The following is a 25088-nucleotide window of genomic DNA, read 5'->3' on the forward strand; positions in this document are numbered from 1 at the left end:
TTTACTCTGACAACACTTCTGGCAGGAATCTCTCTCAATCTTACAGAAAGGCTAGCAAACACCAAATAATAACAAATCTTGCTGAGAGGGGAAAAATATGGGGTAAGTTTTTAGAATTCCCCTGAAGTATTGCCACGTTGCTAGGCTGACAGAGTTATCCTATCCCTTCAGTCCCTGACAGTTGTGACAGACTTGTGCAGACTCATAGCAGTTCACAATTTCAAGGTCTGTTTGCTGCCTGTGTCTTTCAGGCACACTACCTGTAACTTGCTGGATTCTTAATTCTCTGTTATATTGGAGACACTGATGAGAATGTATGGAGAGAGTCTAACCATCATACCAAACCCATGGAAATATGCCAGTGGGTGATGTCATGAAACCTTTGTGTGTGCACAGAAACCCCTTAGGCTGGAAAGCTTCCCCTGCTGAACAGGAAGTATAAGGACAGTAGATGATGGAGACTGAGAGAAGACTATCTCAATATCTCAAAAAACAAACAAACAAAAAGATTTAAGGTTGCGAATCTTTTAATTTTACAGAGGTTAATGTTACAGAGAGAGGAGAGCTTGGGGTACAGCAGCAAACAACTTCAGAAGTGCCCATGGGCATGATGTTAGTTAATAAAGGGAGCAAAGAGATTTGGGACCAATCTGCAGGAAACTGGAGCTTCTGTTCCACCTTTATGAGTTGAACTTTCCATTCATAAGAAGACAGACAGACGGACATCAAGCAGGTCACCCTAAGAAAGGCACAACTAGATGGCAAACTGGTCATCTGCTTGTGCCTTTGTTAACAGGGCTGAAAAGCCTTACCCACGCTCAGATCAGCTCTCTTCATTTCTGCAAAGTGATCAAATCTTCTGTTGATCTTCCCGTGGAGGCATGTTTTCCACACTTAGATAATTTGAAAGCGACTTTAAGGATTTCTAGTATTAAATAAATCTGTTTGGGGGAGAAAAAGGTAACACCTCAAAGTTTACAATGACAAGTATTCCTTTCCTGTGTGCTGAAAGGCAATTTGGGATCAAAATCCCATGCAGACTACCTGAGGTGAACAGAAACTTCTGAAGAGAGACGAAAATCAGAAGCATACAGGAATTTGATGGGCAAAGCAGCAAGCGGAGGCTGCCAGAACTACTGCTCCCTCTGACAAAGGGGAATTAGAGATAGCTGAGAACATGTTTGAGGGGACAGCTCTTCTGCAGAGGAGAAAAGCAAATTATACACAGAAGAAGCAGACGTGGATGAAACAAGTTTTCTGTGCAATGTTTATAAGGAATGGGGAATGTGGAGAAGATGCCAAGAACAGACATACATTTTTTTGGGAAGAAAGCAGAAATAGTCAGAAATTGAGATAATGCCAGAAATAGTTATAAAATTTTTTTGAATGTCACAAGGCTGACAAAACATCAGGGCCAGATGGGATCTGTCTCAGAAAAATCAAGCAACTAACTAAAAAAAACCACCCCAAAAACAAAAACAACCCCCCCCCCCTCCAAACCAAACCAAAAGTACAAAAAAAAAAAAATACAGCACCATATGAATCGAAGGAGTAAGGTCCATCATACTTCACCCCTGCCACTTTCACATGGACAACTGAGTGAAATAGGCCCTGCCTGAACTCAGTAAAAGCCATATGGAATGTGCCACAGGAAGGTAAAACTCCTGAGGATACAGCTTCTTACAGGGAAAAGCTTCAGAGAGTTGCAGCCCTTTCCAGCCACTTGCAAGGTGTCCATCTCAAAAGGCAGCAAACACCTTTGGGGAAAGCTGCTGTCCACAGCACTTTGTGCTGCTGCTGAGTTAAAGGGATGGGGACACACTTTCTGGGACAAGAGTGTTAAAAACCAACCAGAGAGACCAGAAGTGAACAGAAAACCTGTTGGTTGGGGAGCTGCTGGTGCATATTGAGGCCTATGAAGGATCCAAAACCCAGGAAAAACCCCACAGCTTCACTTCCATAGAGAGGGGGTGGACACAGAACAGAGGTGTTAATTAAGGACACACAGGAACGACTCAGGAAGTTATGACTTCATTAACGATGATAGCTAAATGGAGACTCTTACTTAAAGCTGTTGGGCATGGGTTTTTCTAGTTTAATTGGGCATTTGAAACGCTCTTTTAAGTGCAGTGAAATCTAACAGAGAAGACTGTTAGAAGCAGAGGACTAGCAGAAGCAAACTGGGGCAAAGTTTCCCAAGCAACCAGAGTAAGGGTTTCACAAGAGGAATGTGCACTGGCCTTGCAGATAAGGCACCAGAATGCTTAGGGTGAGATCATGTAATTGAATCTCAGCCTCTGGTGACGTGGCTGGAGAGTTCCCTACAACCATATCAATAATAAGTATTCCAGCTGCCTCAGCCAGCATTCCTATAGAGCCCAGGAGAATCAGATGCTGCAGTGAAATTTTTGCCAGCATTTTGTGACATGGAGCCCAGTGGAGATTTCCTCAGCAAAGAGCTCCAGGCCTCCTCTAGCACAGAAAATCACTTTGGGATGGAAAGCACCACTGGAATCTCCCTGAAATAAAGTGGTTCAGATCGAATTGGGCAGTTTTGTTCAAGGGTAGAAAACTGCAGGCTGTCCTCTCTCCCTCAGCCTTTGAAAACCAAAAGCAGTTATGGTAGTCTTTTCCTGAGCTCACCATAGTCCTCTCTCCAGCATCTATCTAGCTGCTACCCCTTTTTGCCTAAGAAATGCAGAAATGGAATAATTTCCACCACAAACACCCCTTTCAGGGTTTTGGGGATATTTCCTGCCCAGTCCCCATTGCACTTGACTCATCTCTTTGAATCGATGTCCCAGGTACAGGCGTCCTGTGGGCGAGAATAACTCACAAGATCAGCAAATGCAGCATTAATCCCTTTCGAGATTAAAAGGAATTTAAGCAGGTGTTCTTCTATGCCAAAAAGCAATTTAAAGTAATCTTCCAGCTCTGGCAGAAGAAATAAAAAAGAAGTAGATGGATCTCAGGAAGAAAATAAATCTAGCTTAGCAGGCAGTGGTTTAAACTGATGGCACATTGATAGCACAAGAAGTCTTTTGCAGCTGGATGAATTGCTAAAACAAATGAACCAGCCTTCCTCCCCATGCGCCCCTGCTTGAGTCCACCTGCAACAGGACTTTCAGTCCCCATGCACACTGCCAATGTCAGCTCTAATTGCCTGAGCAGCAGCTTCTGTCCTTAATGCCTTCCTCATTATGACAACCTTCACTTTTACATTCACAACTCTTGCCAATGTTAGTTGGGTGCATTAAGCTTTGAGTGAAGATATGTAATTTCTTCTTTTGCTGAACAAGCTTAAAAATACCAATTTTCTCCCATTTTAATTCCTAATAGCTACAGAACATTGCTACAATCTGTTGTATGTCAGTGCAGCATTTGCAAAACGAGCGAGTGCAGTCTAAGAAAATTAAGTCCCCTACTTGCTTATAAGGGAGAGAAAGAATTGGCAGCAGATAAAGTTCATGTTGCATTGAATACTTGACAGTGCATATCTAAAACTTCTCCCCCTTGAACGTAACAAGAGGCCTCCCCTTTGGATCACAGGATGCCCTCTCACTGAGTCCCATCCCCACTGGAACGCTTGGAGTCCACCGGGCTATATCATAAAACCCCCTGAAATTCTTACAACTTCTTATTCTTATTCTGCTTGAAACTATTAAACTCCTGCTGAGGATATCTACACCTTGGAACAGACCAGAGACCTACTGCTGTCCCATAAAGGGCTGGACAAAACCTTCAGCATGGACCAGAGCCCAGGCAGCTGTGCTTAAGACAACATAAAAATCTTATATTCCTTGCATAACACTCCTCATCCCACTGGAAACCCCTGAGCTATCCAGTAGTGCTTATAGCTTACACCTCATCTGGTGTGGCCTGTGTCACAGGAGCTGCTGGTTTCCATCCAACTGAAACTACAGAGTTATGGGCAACTGCAGCACAGAAACAAAGACTGAATGACTCACTCCTCTGGACCTTTAAATAATTTTTATTATTGGTCCCTCCAGAGAAGAGGTAGAACAGTACAAGGAAGAGAAGTTTTTTCCACTGTTCCTGTGTGGGTAAATTTGGTTCCTCACGGCTGTCAAATAGATGGGTACCTTTCTCCAGGATCAAAATTCATGCGTGCTGGTAAGCCAGCCTCTGTCACCACCATGATTCAAGCAAATCCCAAGAAAGAGGAGCAGCATATGCTTTTCTATTTCTCAGCTTTCCGAAAAGGCTGTCTTACAATACATAACATTTAATCCTGTCTGAACTAGCTTTTACTGAGAAGTCAAAAGTACTATGCAAGAGGCAAAAATTTGATCTAAGGAGCAATTTCATTTAAGGCAGAGCATGACAGCTTTGCAGTAGTTTACCTGATAGACTGCTGTGGTTCTCGAGCCACAGAACATCATTTGCCTCCCTCAGACTTAATCTGAGAGAAACAGACTGTGTGCAAAAAGCTCCCATCTCATCTCACACTTCTGCTAAAAAACATGTCCAAGAATGACCTTAAGGGGGCCAATCCAAGTGTAAAATGAAGGGAATCTCATCTGTCCAAACACTGCCTTAAGCTGTAACTCAAACATCCTAAAGCCCCTAAATCCACTCAGTAATCCATTCCCACTTACCTTTCAGGATTGTTTAATCTTTCAGGCACCTAAATTTAAAGGTGCTTCATTACATAGACAAATTATTTCCCTCTCACATAATTGCAGTTGCCTCCTGCTGCTCATTAGTGCTCCTCTATGAAAAGTGCTGTTTCTCTATCACCTGCAGTTCTGCTGTGATTTACTTTAGGCTTTTGAATCCCTCGTATGTCCTTCAGAGTAGCCATGACCAGGGCACAATGGTAACAGCACTCAGCTTTTAAATTATAGTCTCTGGCAAAATATACTCACTCAGGAAACCAAACACACAGATGCTTGGTTCTGCTGTGCACAAAGTGTACTAAACCATTAGATGCTTGTCCTCCAAAGAGGGAAGAGTAGAAAGGATGCCAAATAGATGAAGATACCTAATTTTCCCTACAGGTTTCTCCTAAACTTAACTGTACAAACAAATGCTCAACTTAAGCAGACTTGATCATTCTTGGGAGACTGAAAAATCTGCCTCTCTACCAGCTCCAACAGAGAACTTACATAGCTGTGTAAGGAAACTGGATTTTTTGGGTGAGGCGAAAAGTTATTGAAGGAACAGGGTCTCATCTTGGCCTTCAGCAGCAATTTGGCTCTGTTGGAATAACGCTGCTACCAAAAGCTACAGGACAAGGCTGAAAGAGAAAAATGGGTCAGCATGTGGAAGCACTGGGTTTGGCAAGGAGATGCGCCTCAGCAGAAAAGAAGGGAGGAAAAAAGGAGACTGTATTTTGTGAGGTGTAGGAATAAATTTGAAAAACACAGACATTTTAAACCAGAAAGCCTTGGGCATTTCCAGGCACCGTAACCCATCTACTGAACCGTGGTAGGAGAGAACTGAATAATCCAAAATACCAAATGCCACAAGAGCTAACACCGAGAAACTTTGTATTGCCCACATTTACAAAAAGTGAATGCCCAGGGGCATCACATAATGCCTGTGATCAATAATTAGTTCATGTTGGGGAGGATTGCTCGAATAAAAGAACATGATGAAGTGCACAGAATGCTAAACCAGTAACAAAGTGCTATGCTATGTTGCAAGGTAGAAAGTTTCACAGAGAAAGGTGCTGTAAAAGGGAGTAATGGGGTTACATCAAGGAAAAGAAGAAAAGGGAACTTTTCAACAGTATAAGAGAGCCTCCATAATCTCAAATGGGGATAGAGACATTCAAGACTTAAAAAATAATCTGCAGCAAAACAAATGGCCGATGCCACAAGATCATCCCCCGTGACACTGGCAGCTGGTGTTTATAGTGTTTCTGATGTGTTTACAGCCTTCCTGATGTTTGCCATAAGTATGTTTGTTCCAACGACAGAAGGGAAATGAGGGAAAAAAATACAGATAGCACAGAATTAATAGAGCAAAGACCCCCTTTTGTTTACTATAGATTTTTGTGAGGGTTTGAAGATGAATTAAGATCTGCCTCTAAGTTTTGTCGTTTTTGTCTATTCCCACCCAAAAAACCTAATGATAGGGAAGAGCAAAAGAAAGATTAAGACAGAGAACATTATTTCAGTGGCAGAAAATTTTCAACAGGATACAATTCAGAGCAAAGGACTTCCATTGGACAAGCAGCTGGTGTCAGGGTAGAAATTGATTCTAGTCAGCTTGGTTTCTTTATCTTACATGATGCAGCTGCCTGACACTATTGATGGTTTCAGGAAAGGTTAACATCTTTGTTAACCCATAACAGTCACAGGTAATTTCCAGAATAAATCTCTGAATTTCTAGAGATTGTTCTAGAGATGTTGCCCAATCATTTGGACAAATTGAGACTGATATTAGGCTCAAGTCACACTAGTTTAAAACAGCAGCTCACAGCTGAACTGCAGACAGACCCAAACCCAAAGCTGTGATTCAATAGTCAATAGATAGAGCTCCAGATTTTCGTTCATATCTCACATTTCTTTGAAAACTCTGAATGCAGGAAGACATACTAGGGACTGGGGTATCTGCTGTACTTTCAGGGCACGCATGAATGACTCAGAACGGGGCAAGGGAATGTTTGTGCCTGCAGAATGTTTCTCTAGTGCCTGTCCTCTTTCCTCACCTACCTTGTCGTTGTTACGATACGTACAGATTTTCCTGACTATTTTCCCAGGTTCTCTGTTGGGAGACTTTACTTACTGTGGATTTTCTCTCTCTGAGCAGCACAGCTCATACTGGGTGAATTTAGGGGATGTTACGGAGCCTGGCAAACACACATGGGACAACATGTAACAGTCCAAAGCTGTTTGGAGGAAGAACAACTGCATGAACACTGAGCTGAGAAGAAAGAGAACCAGCTACATGCATTAAAACACTGAGCTGAAGAGAAAGAGAACCATGCACTAAACATGCATTAAAACATGAGGACTTTTGTGATGAGATCCTCGTGTTCCCCAGAAATTACTGCATTTCATTTTGCACAGGCTGTAAGGATGAAGGGATGCTTTAACTGAAGCCTGGAAAGGAAAGGCAGGAGCCCGGGGAACAGATTTGTCCTGGAGTCCTAAGCATCTCTTGATGATCTTGGTGCCATCTTATGTTTTCAAGACGTAATTGGACACAACTGTAAATGCCAATATTAAGTCTTAAGCTAATAGAAATTTAAGGAAACTAAGATTTCCAGTTGTTTTGATGCCCATGGAAGAGAATAATAATAAATAAATAGGAACCTATTATTGCTCCCAGTGGAACCAATGCAGGATTTCCACCAGATTGGACACAAAGAATCCTTTTTTTTTTTTAACTAATGGGAAGCCTTTTGTGTGTGCAGGATATACCCATGTACCATGTCAGCAATAAGTGTAGCTCTGATTTGCACCAGGAAAAGCTCACTGAGTCCCCAACCCAGCCTCATGTGACTGTCTGACATTTGTCAGACGGAAGCAATTTATGAGGTCTCAGTGTCACGACAGTTGCAAGACTCTGTTCTGACTCGGGCCACGAGTGGCACTTAAATAAGTCACTCCTCTGCACAGAGAGGTACATTTGTCTCTGTGAGGACACAAGGGCTGTGCCAGCCCCAGTTTCTGCTGGTACCATGGGTTTTCTAGTGGCAGACATAACTCCAGCCTCCTGCACATGAATTATATTAATTGATCTTTTCTGTTAGGAGAGAGCTGCGCTCCTTGAGCCAAACCCTGCGTTCAGTCACAGCATGTGGAGCCATGCTGGATTTACTCTGGTGTTCTGGAGTGCAGACTGCTGGGCTCCTCCTGTCCCTCAGGGACTGTTAGTGAGCAGCAGCTCTGCTTGGCTCCTTATTGTCTTTGTTAATAACACTTCTAATGACTTGTGTTTGCATCTATTTTTGTATCTCTTAACATACTTGTAAGACACTCAGGGCTGCTTTGGAAGGTTCCCAAGCTCAAGAGTGGGGTGTGTTTAGAATAGATGGACCTCTGGTTGCTGTAGATATGCAATTGGCATTCATTCAGTTTGCAGGAGTCTTTTCTCCCTTTCCAAAGCCAGGGGCAGCCTGTGGTGTGCCCAGTCCTCAGAGCACTGTAACAGAGAACCATCCTTTTGCAGGATCACCAGTTCTCCACTGAACAACTTGTTCTCCATGAGAACATTACAAATGCTAGGGCAAGCAGGGAAAGAAGAAAAGGTCATTCTACAGCTGCAGGGCAAACTAATGCAACTATCTGACTGTAAGTTCCCTTTGGCCTGACAACACTTTCCTCATTGTTTAGTGTACAACTCAAAATGTCCATTCCTGGAAAATGCTTGAGATACAGTTTATTTAGACTCTGTGGAAAACAAAGGGAAAAACCCCCATCATAAAATCTCCTATGACAGCTCCTCGAAAGTCAGCTAGTGACCGTAACAAATCCCTTCTGCTCTCAGCTAGGATATCATTCTCCTCTGACTGGGTGTTGGGTGGCCATGAGCCACACGCTGGAGTCCCTCAGGCCTGATGGGTATGAAATTCTCAGGATACTGATCAAAGCCCCAGCGTCCACTTCCCACAGCAACACCCACGTGCAGCGTAACTCACCACAGAGCCTTGGCAATAAGGCTGCCACTATCAACCAGAAAGTCCAGCTCAAGGCTGGTCAGCACTGGACCTATTTCACACACAGTTCTCTGTCCACACCTGATTATCAAGGAACAGACTACTCTTTGCAAGACTGGAGGAAGTCAGAGGCCAGACTCGTCTGGTTTTAAGGGCTACAAGAGTGTGGAAGGCCCAGCCATCTGTAGGATGTCCTTGTTGCCACCTGGGCCAGCACCACCTACCCTTTCACCAGACATCCAGGAGATTCAGCTATCTCAGTTTCCTTGTGCCTGCCTTGACACAGCAGCACTATTTGTCTTCAGCTTTACAGCACATCCTGCAGCACTTCTCTGGAGAGAAGTCTGGGGGAGAATGTGTTCCCAGCCCTGTGTGTCAACATACTGGTGCTGTACTGGGGTGCCAGGGGAGTTCCATTGTCCGAAACACCACTTTGAATTCAGGTTGTTTCTTTCTTTTAAACCATTTTTTGCTTCAACTCTGCAGAAAAATAGTGTTATAGATATATATATACACACACATAGCAGTCTTGTGAGCTGCTTTCATGCTGAGAAGTGAAATGAACGCTTTAAAAGATCAAATCTGAGTGTTCTTAGCACACACAAATACCGCCGCTTTTTATAAATGACAACCCTATTTTCATTAAAAAAATAATTTCAGCCCTGAGCCACATTTCCTTGCTTAGGTCCCAGCACACCTCTCCATGGATGCCTGCCTCAATCTCCTGTCTCCCCAGCCAGAGCAAAGCCTGCAGCCCGTGGGTGCCCAGCACGAGCTGCTAGGAGCTGCTCTGCACGGCTGTCATGCACGGCTGGGGCAGCGACCAGCAGCCTCGGCAGAGTAATGCTGCCACCAATCCACTTGTTTAGAAAAGCCTGGGAATGTCACAACTTGTTACACGATGGTATCCTTAATATCCTCGGGAGGCAGTCATAACTCCTGCCTGAGGCGCCCGAGAACTTCCACGAGCCCCGGCAGCGCAGAATTAATGATGCGGCTCAGTCTGGGAGCGGCGGCATTTTAATAGTGGGTAGAGGAAGCCTGACATACTGCCAGCTAATCTTGGAGAAGTAAATGAACTAACTCACATTTGTCACAGGCTTTGAGATATTCCAAGGAAATGTTCCATAAAAGCCAACTTGTTATTAAGTATTTCTGACAAAATATTGTTTTAATTCCCGTCTTTGATTCTCTATTTGGGCTACTCTCACAATGGCCTTTTGCTTGCTCTTACTGTAGGTAATGGGGGCTCGCCCACACAATTTCCAGAACCTATAGAGAATTATGTCACTGCAAGTTATTGATCGTGTTCCAACTTGGCTTCTGCTTTGTACAGTCTCTAATTAATCCATATTCATACCATAAGGACTTCTCATCTGACTGTGGTTTGATGCACCAGCAGAGAAATACAGAGTCCATATCAGTTACATCAGATTTTTCCGAGAGAAAGTGCAGCTCTCCAATAGCTTTGTGTCTAGGCAGTACAGGGTCTAGGCTGTCATGAACTATTTTGATGGAAATAAATGTCACCATTTAAAAAAGCCAACCAAACAAAATAAAAATCCATAACAGCAACAACACCCCTCCCCCCAAAAAAAAAACCACACCAAAAACCCCAAACCAACCAACCAAAACCACCACAAAACTCTCTCCAAAAGCCAAATTAGTTAATGTATTTCAGAAACATCTCTAAACTTTGTGCTTAAACAACAAAAAAAAGTCCTATGTGTTTAATCAAAAAAAAAAAAAGTCAGAAGATTTTTTAGATTAAATGAATTCAGAAGACAAGCCAAAAGATAAGCAAAGAAAATAAAGAGATAAGAAGATAAGCAAAGAAAAGCTGTTGTTTAAGATGAGAGAATTTACATGGGTTGTCTATGTTTTCGTGGTTTCAAGCCCAGTTAGTAGAAAAATAAAATATTGTAACCTAGGAAGCAGATTCTGCATTTCCCTCATTTAGTTTACCCAAGATTTTCGTTGTGCTAATTTGTGCTCTAATCAATTAAACTGTTGAATAACGCATTTGTCGGGTGGTATTCGAGTGGCATAAATAAAGTAGTTCAAGGTTTCTCTTGGAATCTAAATTCCTAGCAGGAGATTTTTGGCAAAACCGTAGCTTCAAAATGCACAATAGGACCCAGACTATCCTCTCTCTCATGGAAAGATCCTGTATATGTGTCACACTTACATTTCATATCAGGATTAATGCCTTTAATATTTCCCCCGTTTTCTCTGCCGAATCCCATCTGCAGGGACAATTATTGTGGGTTTTTTTCACCTAGACACGCTCAAGTTCTGTTCCCATTTCACCCACTGTATTCTGTTCCGAACAACAATTGCCGGCCCTACAAAGCCATGTTTCGTCTCTTGGCACCGAGGAACGAAGACACATTTTCACACCAAGCTGCGCTTAGCTCTCCAGGGACAGTTTTCTTTGCCTTCCAATTCTTGGGTCTCCCCTCCTCCCTCCTCCTTACCGCAGGGATTTGCTAACAATAAACGCGTGTGGGTTTAATTTACACCTTTTCTCACACCTTCTGGTTTTAAGGGCGCGCGGGGCACGATCCTCCGCCGCTTGTGCGCTTCCTCACACGGAGCTCTTTCCCCACGGCAGCGGGGCCCGGGACAGCGCCCTGCCCTGTGTCCGCCCGGCCCGGCGGGACGAGGCGAGGGGCGCAGGGAGCGCCCTGCGGAGCGGCGGGGCGCTCGGGAACGAGCCGGGCTGCGGGCGGGATCCAGCCCCGCGAGGGGCGGGCGGAGGGCGGGGAGGGGTCCGCGCGGGGGGCGCGCAGGCGGGGCCGCGCCCGGCGGCGGGAGCGCGCTCGGCGGCGGGAGCTGCGATCCCGCCGGGGCACGGCCGCGCCGGCCATGGAGCCCTCGCCCAAAGACGGCGAGAGCGCGGCGGCCGCCGAGCCCGGCCGGGGCGGCGCGGCCCCTTCCAGCGGGGTGGTGGTGCAGGTCCGGGAGAAGAAGGGCCCCCTGCGCGCCGCCATCCCCTACATGCCCTTCCCCGTGGCCGTCATCTGCCTCTTCCTCAACACTTTCGTGCCGGGGCTGGGTAAGGATGCCGCGGGAGGGAGCGAGGGAACGCGGCCGGGGCTCGGGGTCCCACCTGCGGCTGCTTTGCCCCCACCGGGCCGCCCGGGCTGCCGGACCCGCCGGGGCGGCGGCAACTTTCCCCGACGGCGCCGCGGGCGGGGATGGAGGAACGGAGGGAGGCAGGAGCTCCTCCGCAAAGTTTCGCAAAGGCCGGGGGCCGGGGCAGCGCCCGCCGGGGTCCCCAGGGATGCACCGAGTGGGGCGGGCGAGGGTCGCGGTTCCCTCGGTGGCAGCCGCCTGACGCCGCTCCGCCGCTCGGCGGGCACGGCCAGTCCCCGGGCACGGAGCATCCCCCGCGCCTTCCTACCCCTCCGTTCTCGCCGGGCGGGGATCGCGCCGTGTAGAGGGGATTCGGCTCTTGGGGCTCTCGCGAACTGTGATTTCAGGCAGGGAACAAAGCTCACGGTGACCGCATCACTCGCTAGCTAGAGACGAGCTTTCAGAGCCCACCGTCCCGGGTTTTCTAATGAGAACCCTGGAAAATGTTTGAATCGTTGTCCGGAGAAACTGGAGATTCACCGTTTCTCAACATAAAGTCTCTAGTGTGCTCAGGTCCCTAAGATACGGCTGTATCCTTTCTTATTTCCTTTCCTCCACTTGAATTAGGAATTGCTTACTGCAGAGGAGCTTAAGAGTTTGAGCACTACAAAAGCCCCCGGAATACAAGGCTAAATACAAACATTGTAGCTGAAAGCAAAATAATCACATCAATAAAAAACCAAAAACAAACCAAACCCAGACAAAATAATCCATAACTCATTAACGCATACCTCAATTCTCTCATAGTCCATCTCTGGCTGCTGTTTCTGTTACTGTGGCCACCACAGAAGCTTTCCTTGTGATATGGGAGTATCCTCCACCTAGCCCTGCTTTTAAAGAGCTACTGCCTGCCTTTAATTACTTCAGGTTGCTTAATTCTTTGACAAATCTGAAATTCTTCAAGTTCTGATTGAAGTACTAGCAAAGTATGGGTGGGATAGTGTGTGTAACATGTAGGAGCAATTGCTATTCCGGCATGCTTGCTCTGAACCTGTGGATATTTTCCAGAGGAAAACTTGCACCTTTTGCAATACCTCTGCGTTTTCCTGTGGAAGGACTGGTATGTTGTGTGCTTCCAGATGCAATCCATTGTGCTCGGGTGTGTTGTTTTCACATCCCTTGTGTGCAGCCACCTGAAGAACCTCAAGTGATGAATCTAAGACAAACTCTGGAGTTGAATTCTGTCAAGGGGCTTTAGGTTTCCTGGAGCTTAGTTTCCCACTTCGGAGAGAGAAGTTCAGAACCAGAGTTTTCAAAGCGAGTATTGTTCTCTGTTGGCATTGAAGACAACACACCTTCCCTGTAGAGGTACAGGAAAAATCCTGACTTACCATGCCCTTTTCCTTACCCAAATTATCTGACACTTCACAAAGCACCCTAGAAGACCCTCAGTGTCCTTCTTTCATCCCAGCAGGGCAGATCCCCATCAGCCATTCTCATGTTGGAATAGGCCTGAAGTGTGGTTCTCTGCCCAGAGTTCCTCCTGGGTGCTGCTGTGGGTCTGCTGGGGGCAGCCAGAGCTGTGCCTTCCCTGATGCAGAAGGTGCCCAAGGCAGGGCAGCAGACAGTGCTGCCTTCCTGAAGGTGAGTGTTCAGGGCTCCCAGCCCGTGCTGCTTGAAGGCTATGTTGGTTGTGTAACCACTGACAGGCTGGACCAGCACGGAATGGTTTTAAAAATCTATTTTTAATTCTATTTGGTTTTTTAAACAGGCAGAGATTTTTAAAAATTTGTTTTTCCTTTGATGCACTGATTTCAGCAGTATGACCTGGCTGGCTGTGACACTGTTTCTCCTGGTACCCTGTTACAAAAATAGCAAACCAAACAAACTACAAATGAAAAGGAATCCTTCCCTGTGGCATCCCCACAGCCTGGAGAATTGCAGTGTCTTGGAGATACATCCCGAGCTCAGTATGCAAAGCATGGCACTTAGTTTGTACATAAATGAACCATTCTGTTAATGAAGCTGCTAATACCACATACATTTTGAGAGAAAACTCAGTCTGAGATGACACACCTGACTAGAATACAGCTATTTACAATCTCAGCCGTATCCTGTCATGTATCACATAGCCCACACACGAGGGGAAACAGGAGGGTCGTGAATCTACAGGCAGGAATGTTCAAGGTAAAAAGAGATTTTGTGTCACGGTTGTGCTCCAGCCATCTCAATGAGATGAGCAACACTTGCAAAAAAGATAAAATTTGCAGTGGTGTGAAGTATTCACATCAAGGATATGAGCCTGTTCCCTGTGAAGTAAATGCCAAAATTCCCATCAATTCTTGTAGTCCAGATTGATAACACATTAAAATGATGTTTCACAGGCTCCCTGTGCATTTCTGCCTGCTCAGTTGGAGAGTGTGACTGTGTTTAGGTGTTAATGGAAGTCCTCTATTTCTCAGTCCCTAAATTCATCCCTCATCTGTTTTGCGTGTGGTTGTCATTTGTGTGTAGACCCTGCAGTGCAATTGCAAAGAAGGGTCAGAGACCACTGGAGTAGACAAGAAAATGGGCAACATTAAATAAATCAAATTTTCCACTGTTTGGAGAGTGGTGCATCTGAGTTTTTCATTAGTGCCCCACACCACAGAGCAGTGATATCCGAATAGATATTGCACTCTGATGCGGGCTTCCAAATCCTTGGGCAGTCTCTCACCATCTGAAAGCCTCTTATTTCTTTGTTAAATTATCTTTCCTCTGTTATGGAAGTCACCTGTGAGGGTGAAATATGAGAATTTTAAATATTTGGTTTATTTTTCCTTTGTGCTAATCACATTTTGCAGTATTACTCTATTTGGACAGCAGAAGTAACACTTTCTCTTTGTTTACAGTCAGTTTATTATTTTCAGTTGGTTAATATTCGGAGTTTTATGTAATAACTCGGAACCACAGGTTTTAAGATGATAAACTTGGTTTTAACTACTCATTCCGTACATGCTACAAAAGATATAGCTCGTAGTAATGTCTTCATACCCAGGGAACCCATGTTAACTTTTGCCTTGCCAAAACTTAAAATTCAGACCAAATGCAGTGTAAAAAATCTTGATTAGTCCATCTACTTGTGATCAGCTTTGCCGAATAGCCTTGAAATGACACATTCTCTGTGACAGGTGCGACCACTGGAAATGCTCTGGATCAGTTTTCCGTGGTCCAGGGCAGTCTTTCTCATCTGCGTCCAGCAGGGCTGTAGGGCTGATCTGCAGTGAAGGTGTCCCAAGTTCATAAGGGAGGGAAGAAGAGGGAGGAGTGGCAAAAGCCATCGTGCCTCGGCTGCCGGCGCTCCAGCTCCGCCACAGGCATCGCAGCCTTTGGGTTTGTGGAGCAGGCTCCGCGGTGTCAGGGCCCCGTCGTGCCGTGATGAGCGCTGGGGGTGGCCGATGCGGCTGCGGGCAGGGACAGCGGTGTCCCCAGCCGTGCCGCGGATGGAGCGCGGTGCGCCCGCCGCCCGTAGCGCTGCAGGTGGCCCAGGGAGAGCGGCTGGCCGTGCCCTTGAGCTGGCAGACGGCGTTCTCCTGGAGCTGCCGTGTGCCAGTCAGCGTGGGAGAGGATCTGGCTCCTTGTCATTCCCGGAGCTGATACATGGGAATCTTGCCCTCCTTCCTCTCTGCTCTTCCTTCTCTCGACATGCCGTGCGTGGGAGGGGGTAAATGAAGGGAGGGGGGAACTTGAGGGAAATGTGAGAAGTGAGTGAAATTGTCTGAAAGTCTGAGGTATTCTCCAAGATTAATCCCTCCTGTCAGGAAGGGGGTGGACTTTTGGATCACAGCCCGCGTCGTACGTGTATACTATTTTTATGCGGGGAGTAATTGAAATACGTAGCATAAAATTATGTTAATGCAGGATAGGAGAGCAGCCACCCATGTGCCACGAAATAGCCCCTGGAGGAGTTCAGGAGTGACAGCCTCTCACAGCAGCTACACAAAGAGCGGGTGATTCCCACTGAACTTTTTTCTTCCACGGCTCCACAGCGCAGCTCTCCTGTTCCCGGGTGTGTCAGCTCCGTATCACCAGTCTTCTGCCGTCTGTTGATTCAGTCTTGATAGAGTTCAAGCACTGCACCTTCAGCTGTCTGAATGTGGCTTTAATATTCTATTTACAGAAGCCAAGCATCTTCTCATTAGGAACCTCAAGGCTCAAAGGAGCTGAACAGAGGTATAGAACACAACATTCGAGAAAGCCGAAGGGATAAGATCTGCATACAATTACCAGTACCCAGTTTATTTTTGTAGTTGGAATGGTAAATAGCTGCCTCAAGCAAACATCCATTGCCTTCATTATTGAAACAAAAAACTTCAAGGAAAAAACATATTTTCTTATCTATGGTAAAGCAAACAATGCAAAAAAGAAATTTGGGCTCTCAGACATGTATGCATTAAAATTTCAAACTCCCTTTGGTATTTATAATCCTTTAATATTTTCTTTTCTTTTAAACATTGAGTTTAAAGCAAACCAATGAGTCTGTGTGATTTACAAGGTCATTTGCAGAAAACAAATGAGTTTTCCTCATTCAACTGTGTTTTTATGAATTTGTGTTTGTGAACTTTACTGCTGCAGTTTTTTAGCTAACATTGCCTTTCAGCCTGTGATGCTGGTGGTGTGCAGAAACAAGCTGTTCAGGGGAGCAAAATTAAAGGAAGCAAACCTATTGCCGGTAGACTTCACTCTGTCAGGTTTTGTGTTCTCCACTGAAAAGGTCACAAAGTTCTTTATGGTGATTTGTGCTTGTGCAAGGCGGGAAATGAGACCTGCAATAAAATGTGTGCGTCCAGGTTTTACTACTCCATTACTGGTACCAGTGGTATCAGCTGTAGATTATCCTCACAGTGAGGTAAAGTTGGGCATAAGAACAGCTGAATCTGAGGTTTCTGCACCTGCAGGTTTTTGTTCTTTTCAGTATGTAGAAGGCCATTAAATTCCTCTTTTTTTTATTATTATTTTCTTTCATTTTTATAACAGAGGTTTAAGTGAGAAATCTAATTGTATCATATAACTTACCTGGCAGATGGTATTGAACAGTCATTCCACAATCTTACCACCACTGGGTAGTCTGGAATAGTTTTGTTCCATGAAGTGTCTGGACCACCTAGGATGACAATCAATCCTGGAAAACTCAAAAGAGGTTCACAGGTAATTAGTGATCTGAAGAAATGCTGAAGTGTTTCAACTTTGTAGTTCCTTGATTGAGACAACTCCACCTAGTGTATCTGATCAGAAAAAAAAAAAGAAGAAAGAGCTATTTTATCTGCTGAGGGTCCTGATGTGGCCCCTCAGTTTAACCCAGCATTGAATGGCACGCTTTGCTGTATTTTAGGCAGAAAGCTGCTTTCTGCTTTGCCTGTACTTGCCTGAATGCTTAATATATTCCTCTTCTTCCCCTTCCTGGATGGAACAGTGGGTTCCTTCCTTGAGTTTGTCTACCCAGCCGTGGTGGTCACATGTGTACGGGCTGTCATACTCATCCTGTGCCCTCCTTTCCAAAGGCAGTCATGGGCACACACGGCAAAAGCTCTCCGGTGCCTCCTTTGTCACCACAGCCTCAAGTCACAGTCTAAATATTTAGAACAGTTTCTGTCCTTTGGTTAGTTTTTGCCCTTCACTTGCTGCAGTTGGTAGAAGTCAGCTGTTGAGCTCCACTTGCATTTAAAATGACTTTTTGGTTCATTTTGCTGTCAAGCTGTGCACTAGCCCAGTGCTGCAGCCTTTGAATTGCTGTCCATGCCAGACCAGCTAAAATGCAAACGAGTTTCTCTGCCTCCCTCGTGCCTTCTGTTTCCACCAAAATAGAAGACAAAAGAAATGGCCAGGGACAATTTTGTTCAGTGGTTTTTGTTCAATGCTGTTGTTGAAGGGGCTCTGTGGAGATATTCATTACTTAATGAGAACATAAGGAGACAGGGTTTGCTCAGCATCTTGTAATCTTGTTTGCCATTTAATGCAGTTTGGACAGATGTACTTGAAGATTAAAAGTGAAGGTGGGAGCAGACAGCAAAGAAGAGCTGTTAAATGGCCAAGTAAAGCAGCTGAATTTTAAGGTGGATAGAAGGCTGTTCCAGATCAAGGATATGACATGGAGAGAAACAGAGAATCGAGTCCAGAAGGAGAGAAGTACATTTGCAGAGATTCAGTGAGAAGGAAAAAGAACTGAAACTTCTTGCAGCAAGGGAGAAAATGAGTGAAAGGATTTGAAGATAAAAGTAACTTAGATGAGGAGAGTGCTTTTGATAGGTGAATTTTTCCTAGTCTGGATAGCAGGAAGAAAGAGAATTTTCTCCTGCTCTGAACCAGTGGGTGTTGGAGAGATTTACAAAACTTGATAAAGCACCAGTGCCCGCAGCAGCTCACTGCCATATAATCTCTCCACCATGAAAAGTACTTTGAGAGTTTCTGAACTGTTCAGGATCATAAAGAGAGAGCAAGAAGCAGAAACCAAGTTCATCAGGCTCTTCCTTACCCATGAAACTGTGTGCAGGACCGTGAACACAAACACACCTGCAGCTGGCAGTGTCTGGCACTAAGGGGAATTTTAGAACCTGTGTCCAGATTTGAATTTTGTGGAGAAACAAGTAATTGGATGGTAAAGGGATTCTAAAATAGTCCTAAGGATTGTAATAAGATAAAGTCAGTCTGACATATGACATCCTTTCTCCTGTCTTAGAACTTGTCTTCACTGTAGAGCTTTACAACTTCAAAGTGACACAGTGGCAGCACCACAGTGGATGAGCACAACCTTGGCTGTAGCACTGTGCAAAGATGCTGGTCGAAGAGAAAACAGCATAGGTTATTTCATTTGGAAGGGGCCTACAGTTATCATCTTGTCCAGTTGCCTGCCCAGTTCAGGGCTAAGTTAAAGCTTGTTATTAAGGCCATTGTCCAAATGGCGTTTAAACACTGACAGATTTAGGGCTTAGCCTCACACGAGAAAGAAGAGCTTGTGTCATTGACCTTGCTTTGGAGATCGCAGGAATGTGAATACTGAGTTTTCCTGGTTCTGCTAAAGATAAGGAGTTTTTTTCAGTAAGGGAAGAAGCAAATCCCTATTCTCCTCCCAGAGGTTTTGAGCATTTATGTTATCTAGGGATGTTCCCCCCCCCAAATACTGTAAGAACTTGAGAAAAAAGCAAACTCACATGCCATTTTATCTAGTTGTATTTCACTTGTTGATTTCTGATGTTATAAACTTAGGTTTCATTCTGTGTAGAGTCAAGAAAGAAATAAATAAGCAGAACTCGAATATTTGATTTAAAATACTCATTTCTACAGTTTGTTCTCTTTCCATCTTACCACTTGGAAGCTGCTCTCAACCTTCCTTCCTTCCTTCAGCAATGCAGATCTTGTAATAAAGGCAGTTCAAACTCAGTGTTTCCATTCCAAAGGAGTTACAGACCAAACTATTTCTCTCCCAACTCCTTGACAGCTCCTCAAAAGGCCTAGCAATGCAACCCCGACTCACACAATATTTGGTGTTTCCTTAGAACCTTGTCCCCTGAGGCTCTTGATTAGATGAGAATCTTTGCTTTCAGAAAAAGAAAAAAATGTAACTCTTACGGCTGTGGAGCAGGATTTGAAGATAATGATACTGTCAAAAAAAACCAAAAACAAAAACAAAAAAACAACATCCAAAAAAAACCCCAAAAAACCCAAGGAGGCTGTGGGAAGAAAGAATGAATTGCCTTTTTTTTTTTTTTTTTTTTTTAATTCTCATTTTGGAGAATCTGAGTCAAGATCTTTCAGCACTGGAAAATGGCAATATCATACTGAGATTTTAAATTTGAAAAAGAGGATACATTACTAGCTAATTTACAGTTCTGCCATATTAGAGAAAACCATGGACATCCATGTCTTTGAGCATAGCATCATGAAATGAAATACAGTAAATATAAATTAGGTGGTTGATGAAAACTGATGGGCAATACACTAATTTAAATTAAAAATCCCAGTATAAGCATACCCAAAGGATATGTCTGCAGTGGATCATGGTCAAATCTTGTTAGAGGAAATGGTGAATACAATCAATAGGGCAACTCTTGGAAACATAATTGCATTCTCTGCAGGGGTTCAGCCTGTACTACATTTCCAACTTCAGAAATAATGCTTATACAAGGAATTGTGCAGGGGATCAAAGGCATCTTTGGGAATGTGAATTTAAACATGATAGGTCATCATTCAGCCTCTCACCAGGCTGTTGTTTATCTGGGCTGAACCCTCAGCTGGCCACAAGCGTTGGTGAATATCCACACGAAACTTAAAAATGCTTTGAGATTGTGGATAATAATTTTGTTTTAGTTAAAACACAAACAACTTTGTAAAGAATGCGAAAGGGCTAAATGGTCAAATCAATCTTGTGATTGTGTTGGGGAAAAAAATTCAATTGGACCAAATAGGAACGTTGTTTTAAAAAAGTGTTTGTACATTTTTACTAAGTGTTAGTGTTAACAAGCCTTTGAAGAACTGAGATTTATTGTGGACGAAAAAATAGATTATAATGAGCCACAAGTTCACTATGTTAAAAAGTTCAGTAATTTCATGAAGTATGAATTATGATGTTTTTTTGTGAAAATATTTTACCTGATATAAGCTAAATGAACACATCAGTATAACACTGTCCAGCTGAAATAGTTTTGCAGGTTTAAGTTTAAAAAATGTATTTCTTTGCATGCATACCTGTTGCATGTGCCACTATGGTGAAATGGGATCATGGCATTAAAGGAAAGCCTGTAGGCAGAAAACCATTTGTTGTACCTGTTCAAGAGCATTCATAAAAGAATGGATTTTAGATTTCATAAATTGGTTTTGTTAATCTGCTATTTTTAAAATACTTGCAAGACCTCTTCTGTTGCCATGACAATTTGATTTCCATAAACATGATATTTTGGATGTGACTATCCAACATTGTATTTGCTATGCTGTGTGGGGAAAGGAGGTGGCAACTTGGCACCACAGAAATTACAGTGCAGAGAGGCCCACAGAGTCAGATCTCTCACTGAGAGTGGTCAGAACAAGTTCATTATAGTAAGAAAAAATAAAGCTCTTGGATCAAGTTTTACATATTTATATTCCCTGTATTAGAGTTTTGGTTTTTTTTTTTTTTTTTTTTTTTTTTCATGTCTTCTTGTGAACACTGTTGTGGAGTGAGGAAACTTCAAGGTTCCACTAAAAATTGATTCCTAGAATGAGAAGAGTAAATTCTGGCTAAAAGTAGAGCTGGACCTTTTTTGATCTACACACACAAAGCAACTGTAAGGACACGCAACTCATTGCCCTGCAACCCACTCTGGAATTGCTGTCTGAGGGGAAGGGGTTCACAGAGGGTTTGGATGGTGACAAGGGAATGGTCTAAAACTGAGACATTTGTGAGGTGTAACCAGAGGATAATCCCTCCCTGGCTGAGGGATCAGCGTGATTTCTCCCGACTCTCCTTCTGTCTTTTTGAAATGATTGTAACAGATCAGAGCCCTTTCAAAACTCATTTGCACCGGACTAGTTACTGAGTAATCCACTGAAAGACTTGGAACGCTTTTTCCAATGTAGTTAGACAATTTGATGAGTGGGGATTCTCTGGATTGGGCCATTAAATTACCTCTCTTGATCTGTTTAATTGTGAAAGCATTGCCAAATCTTCCTGTCTGTAGTCCAAATCTGATAATGCTTTTTTTTTTTTTTTTTTTTTTTGGCTGCACGTCTTTCTGCTTTAGCTCTGCATCCAACAAACTGATCAATGCCAGGGAAGGTTTAGGAAGGTTTAGCATGATTTTACAAAACAAGAACGAAACTTTTTTAAAAAAACAAGATTTTAGACTCAGCATCACGGGATTTTTTTTTTCCCTCCTACTGAAATTTCATTGTGGCTGCGGGGAGCTGGTGGGATGGTTTCTTGTCTCATGTAAAAGAGAGAAAAGAGCACAGGGGCTACAATCATTGTCAGTTGAGAGTATAAAAACAGTCGCTTGTTTTCTCTTTTAAAAAGTCAGAATGTAATTTTATACATCGACTTGCATCTGAGTACTTATTTCACTCAGTCCTCCCCCACATCCCACAGAAACAATGTGGAAATGGAGTCTCCTGACACCCCCTTGGAGCTGACTTTCTGGGATAGTCTAACCTGGTTCTTGTTCTCTTGGTCAGCTCTGGGTGGGGAGCCGATTTCTGTGCTGGAGAACCAACCCTTGACATTGCTCACTGCTGCCAAATATCTGTGTGTCTTCACAGCCACCCAGCAGAGGTGTGGGCAGCTGCACACGTGCAGGGCAGAGCTGGAACCAAGCCATGGGGGACTCTGGGCTCAGCCAGCCCGTGGCACCAGCCCGTCCTGACCCAGATAACACCTCACACAAAATGGTGCCCAGCAGCAAATGCTCCTTTCCCTCAGAGCTGAGCCTCAGCGTTCCCACTTTGGATGGTGAATTCAAGGCAGTGCAGATAAAAGTAGGATCTGCCTCCTTGAGCTGTGTGCAGCTGACACTTAGGAGAAGCCTGTGGGGGAGCTGGGAATGGATTTTACACTGAGCGTAAGTTCCCAGGAACCACTCTTGTTTGGCAATTACACAGGGAACCCTTCTTTTGCTGAGGCTGTGATGATTAAATTGTGACAGTCCACCCTTAGTTGTACCGACACAAAGGATAAAGGATTTTTGTTCTGTGTGGTAACTCAAACATGGTGTTTTTGGTACAATACACGTGTGTCTGTGTTCTGGTCTCACATCACTGCTTTCAGTCCCCCAGATGTTCTTCCAGTGCTCATTTATTCATTTAGTGCCAAGGCAGAACTGCACAGAGAGGGTGTCCCCTTCCCGGTTGCTCTGTAGATTCCGGGTCACACTGCTCAGAACTCCAACCCATCGTATGAACCAGTGCAACGCAGGTATAAAATGTACCCACTGCGAGCTTAACTCCTTTGTCTGAACTGAGAACTCACAATCTACAGAACAACGTGGTGTTGAGCCTCTAGAACTATCTGTCTCACCCCTGCTCACCTCTTTTGCTCAAGCAGCATTGAGCTGGCCCCTTCACATCGCTCCTGTGAATAAGTATTATTTACTGTGAAGAAGAATTGCAGAGCTGAACTCTTTGCTCTTTAAACCAGGGAAGACTCTTCCCTAGTTGCAGTGCTAAGCTGGATACTTGTTGAGAATTGTATTTCCCAAATTAGCCAGCAGCCAAAGCTAAAAATCTGGTTTATGCTGCATCATAAAACTTAATCTGCTTTCTCCCTTACAAATGTGGGTTTGTTTTAAATATTTATGACACTTCATCACACATGAGTAAATGTTCTTCAGTACATTTTGTAAAAGGAATGATACATAAATGACATGATAACTTACTCCTGTGATTTAAGTATTTTCTGAGAAGTTCACTATTTACTGGTGTAATAAGTGCCAAGTAGGTAGTCAAGGAGTGTTTTCATAAAATCATTTAGGCTGAAAAAGACTTTTAAGATCATTGAGCCCAATCATTAACCCATCACAGCCAGCCCTTAACGATACCCTGAAGTGCAGATATGCATGGCATTATTACTGCAGTATCACTGTGAGATGCGGACTACACTCAAGCCCCATTATGATCCAGAAGGGAATGTTATGATATGAAGGAGGACGCATGTCATACACTTAAGAGTATCTGTGATCTGAGTGGAAAATCCAGAGGAAATATCCAGATTGTCCAGGAAGTCGGTGGCAAAACTGATGAAAGAATATACGCAGACTTCCTGCAATTCAGCACCTCAAATAATGCAGCCACACTTTAGTTCCCATTAATCTCTTCCAGGAAAGCTGTTTTTAATGACCTGCTTCCATCACTCTTGGACTTTGTGTTCGTTGAGAAGAGAGGTGTTGTCTGGGCCGTGCATTAATGAAAACACAGTAAATAGATAGGATGGACAAAGCAGTTTTTAGTCTGGATGTGCTGGTTACTCCCTCACATGTTTCTACAATCTGCTTTATGCCTGTGAGGGCCACAAACTCTCTTGCACACACATGAGGGGCTTCAGTATGTTTCAGTTAGTATATGGCAACAAAGAAAACCCGCACCAAAACCCCAAGCCAGGCAAGCACACTTGCAGCCCAGGCTTGCCATTTGCAAGAGCACTGGTTTATATTGTGCTTTGTAGTTTAGTGTTAATCAATATTTGCAGTAAGTAGGCTCTGTATTCCTTCGTGGTTGCATGACAATTGTGTGCAAAATGAGGCCTCACTGTCACCTTTAAGTAACTAATACTATTTTAAAACATAATATTTATGCAACTGTGTAGGTGACCACGGCACTGCACAGACAATGGGAAAAAGTCCTCTCCCAGAAGGCTGTGATAGAAGTGTAACCCCAAGAGTCAGATCCAAGTTAAAAGAAGTTCTAATAAAAACATACAATACAGTGTAATGAAAAGAAAAACATTTCCTTGTGTTGTATGTTTAAAGGCAGAGTTTTAAAGGCACAGTTGGGACTTGTTTCTTAGCAACAGGGCTCATCTGAACCCTGCAAACACTGTCATGTTGGAAAAAGATACCCTCCAGAAGAAAAGCAATATGAAAAGGGCTAGAAACGTCAAATTTAGATGTGTTCCTGCTGTTGCTGGAGCATTTCATCAGCACTGCAAAGCCTTCAGGCAACAACAAGGTCATTTTGATAAACTGTAATGATCAGAACAAAGAACTTCTCTTTACTTCTCTTTGTCAACAGGGACAAGCAGTAAAAATATTATTTAAAAATAGGCATATTGGCATTACCATAAACCACAGTTTAGGTCCTGCCATCCTCCTGTATCCTTAGTAACAGGGCTGTTTTCTGCACTGAGGGCACAGGAGTCCTGCAGAACAAAGTCCTGGCTCTGTTGTGCCTCACACTCACTGCCAGTCCCAGAAGTTTCAGAGGAAGATCTGTAATGTACAGAGGAAAACTCTACTGGCCTGTAGGAAGAGCCCCTCCTAAAGGAGTTGATTAGCTGGCTGATGCACCGAAGCAGGAGACTTTTTATTAGCATTATTTAATCAAAATAGATTAATGGCAAATGTATTTCTTGGGCAGATTAGATGGGGTCCATGTAACCTGAGTTGGTTGCCTTTATAATGTGTGGGGAGGATTTGGGTACTACCAGCACGTGACTCATCTCTTTAAATTGGGTTAAGTGAATCACACCCTCTGGTGGCCTCCATCTCTTTTTATTTTGGGGTTTTTTGCCTCCAAAGAGTAAGTGGCTCAGATCGAGACACGTCCCTTGCAGATATCCAAAGTTAGGTAGATGAAAGCTACCCATTATCTGGTTTGCAAAATCAGGCATTTGATTCAATAGTTTCAAAACACTTCAGGCATTGCCCACACATCTTTATGG

The 25088-nt window shown here is 43.9% G+C and overlaps 1 protein-coding gene across 2 annotated transcripts in view; it reads left to right on the forward strand.

The window, feature by feature from the left end:
• The first annotated feature begins 11492 nt into the window (after nt 1-11492).
• STUM (stum, mechanosensory transduction mediator homolog) overlaps nt 11493-25088 on the forward strand; it is a 42344-nt gene continuing 28748 nt past the window's right edge. For both annotated transcript variants that reach the window (XM_066314377.1, XM_066314378.1), the window contains exon 1: nt 11493-11690. In XM_066314377.1, the coding sequence (XP_066170474.1) occupies nt 11501-11690 (190 nt within the window). In that variant the 5' untranslated portion in view covers nt 11493-11500. The remainder of the gene's footprint in view (nt 11691-25088) is intronic.

Source organism: Sylvia atricapilla, chromosome 3 (assembly GCF_009819655.1).
Source record: "Sylvia atricapilla isolate bSylAtr1 chromosome 3, bSylAtr1.pri, whole genome shotgun sequence".
NCBI lineage: Eukaryota > Metazoa > Chordata > Aves > Passeriformes > Sylviidae > Sylvia > Sylvia atricapilla.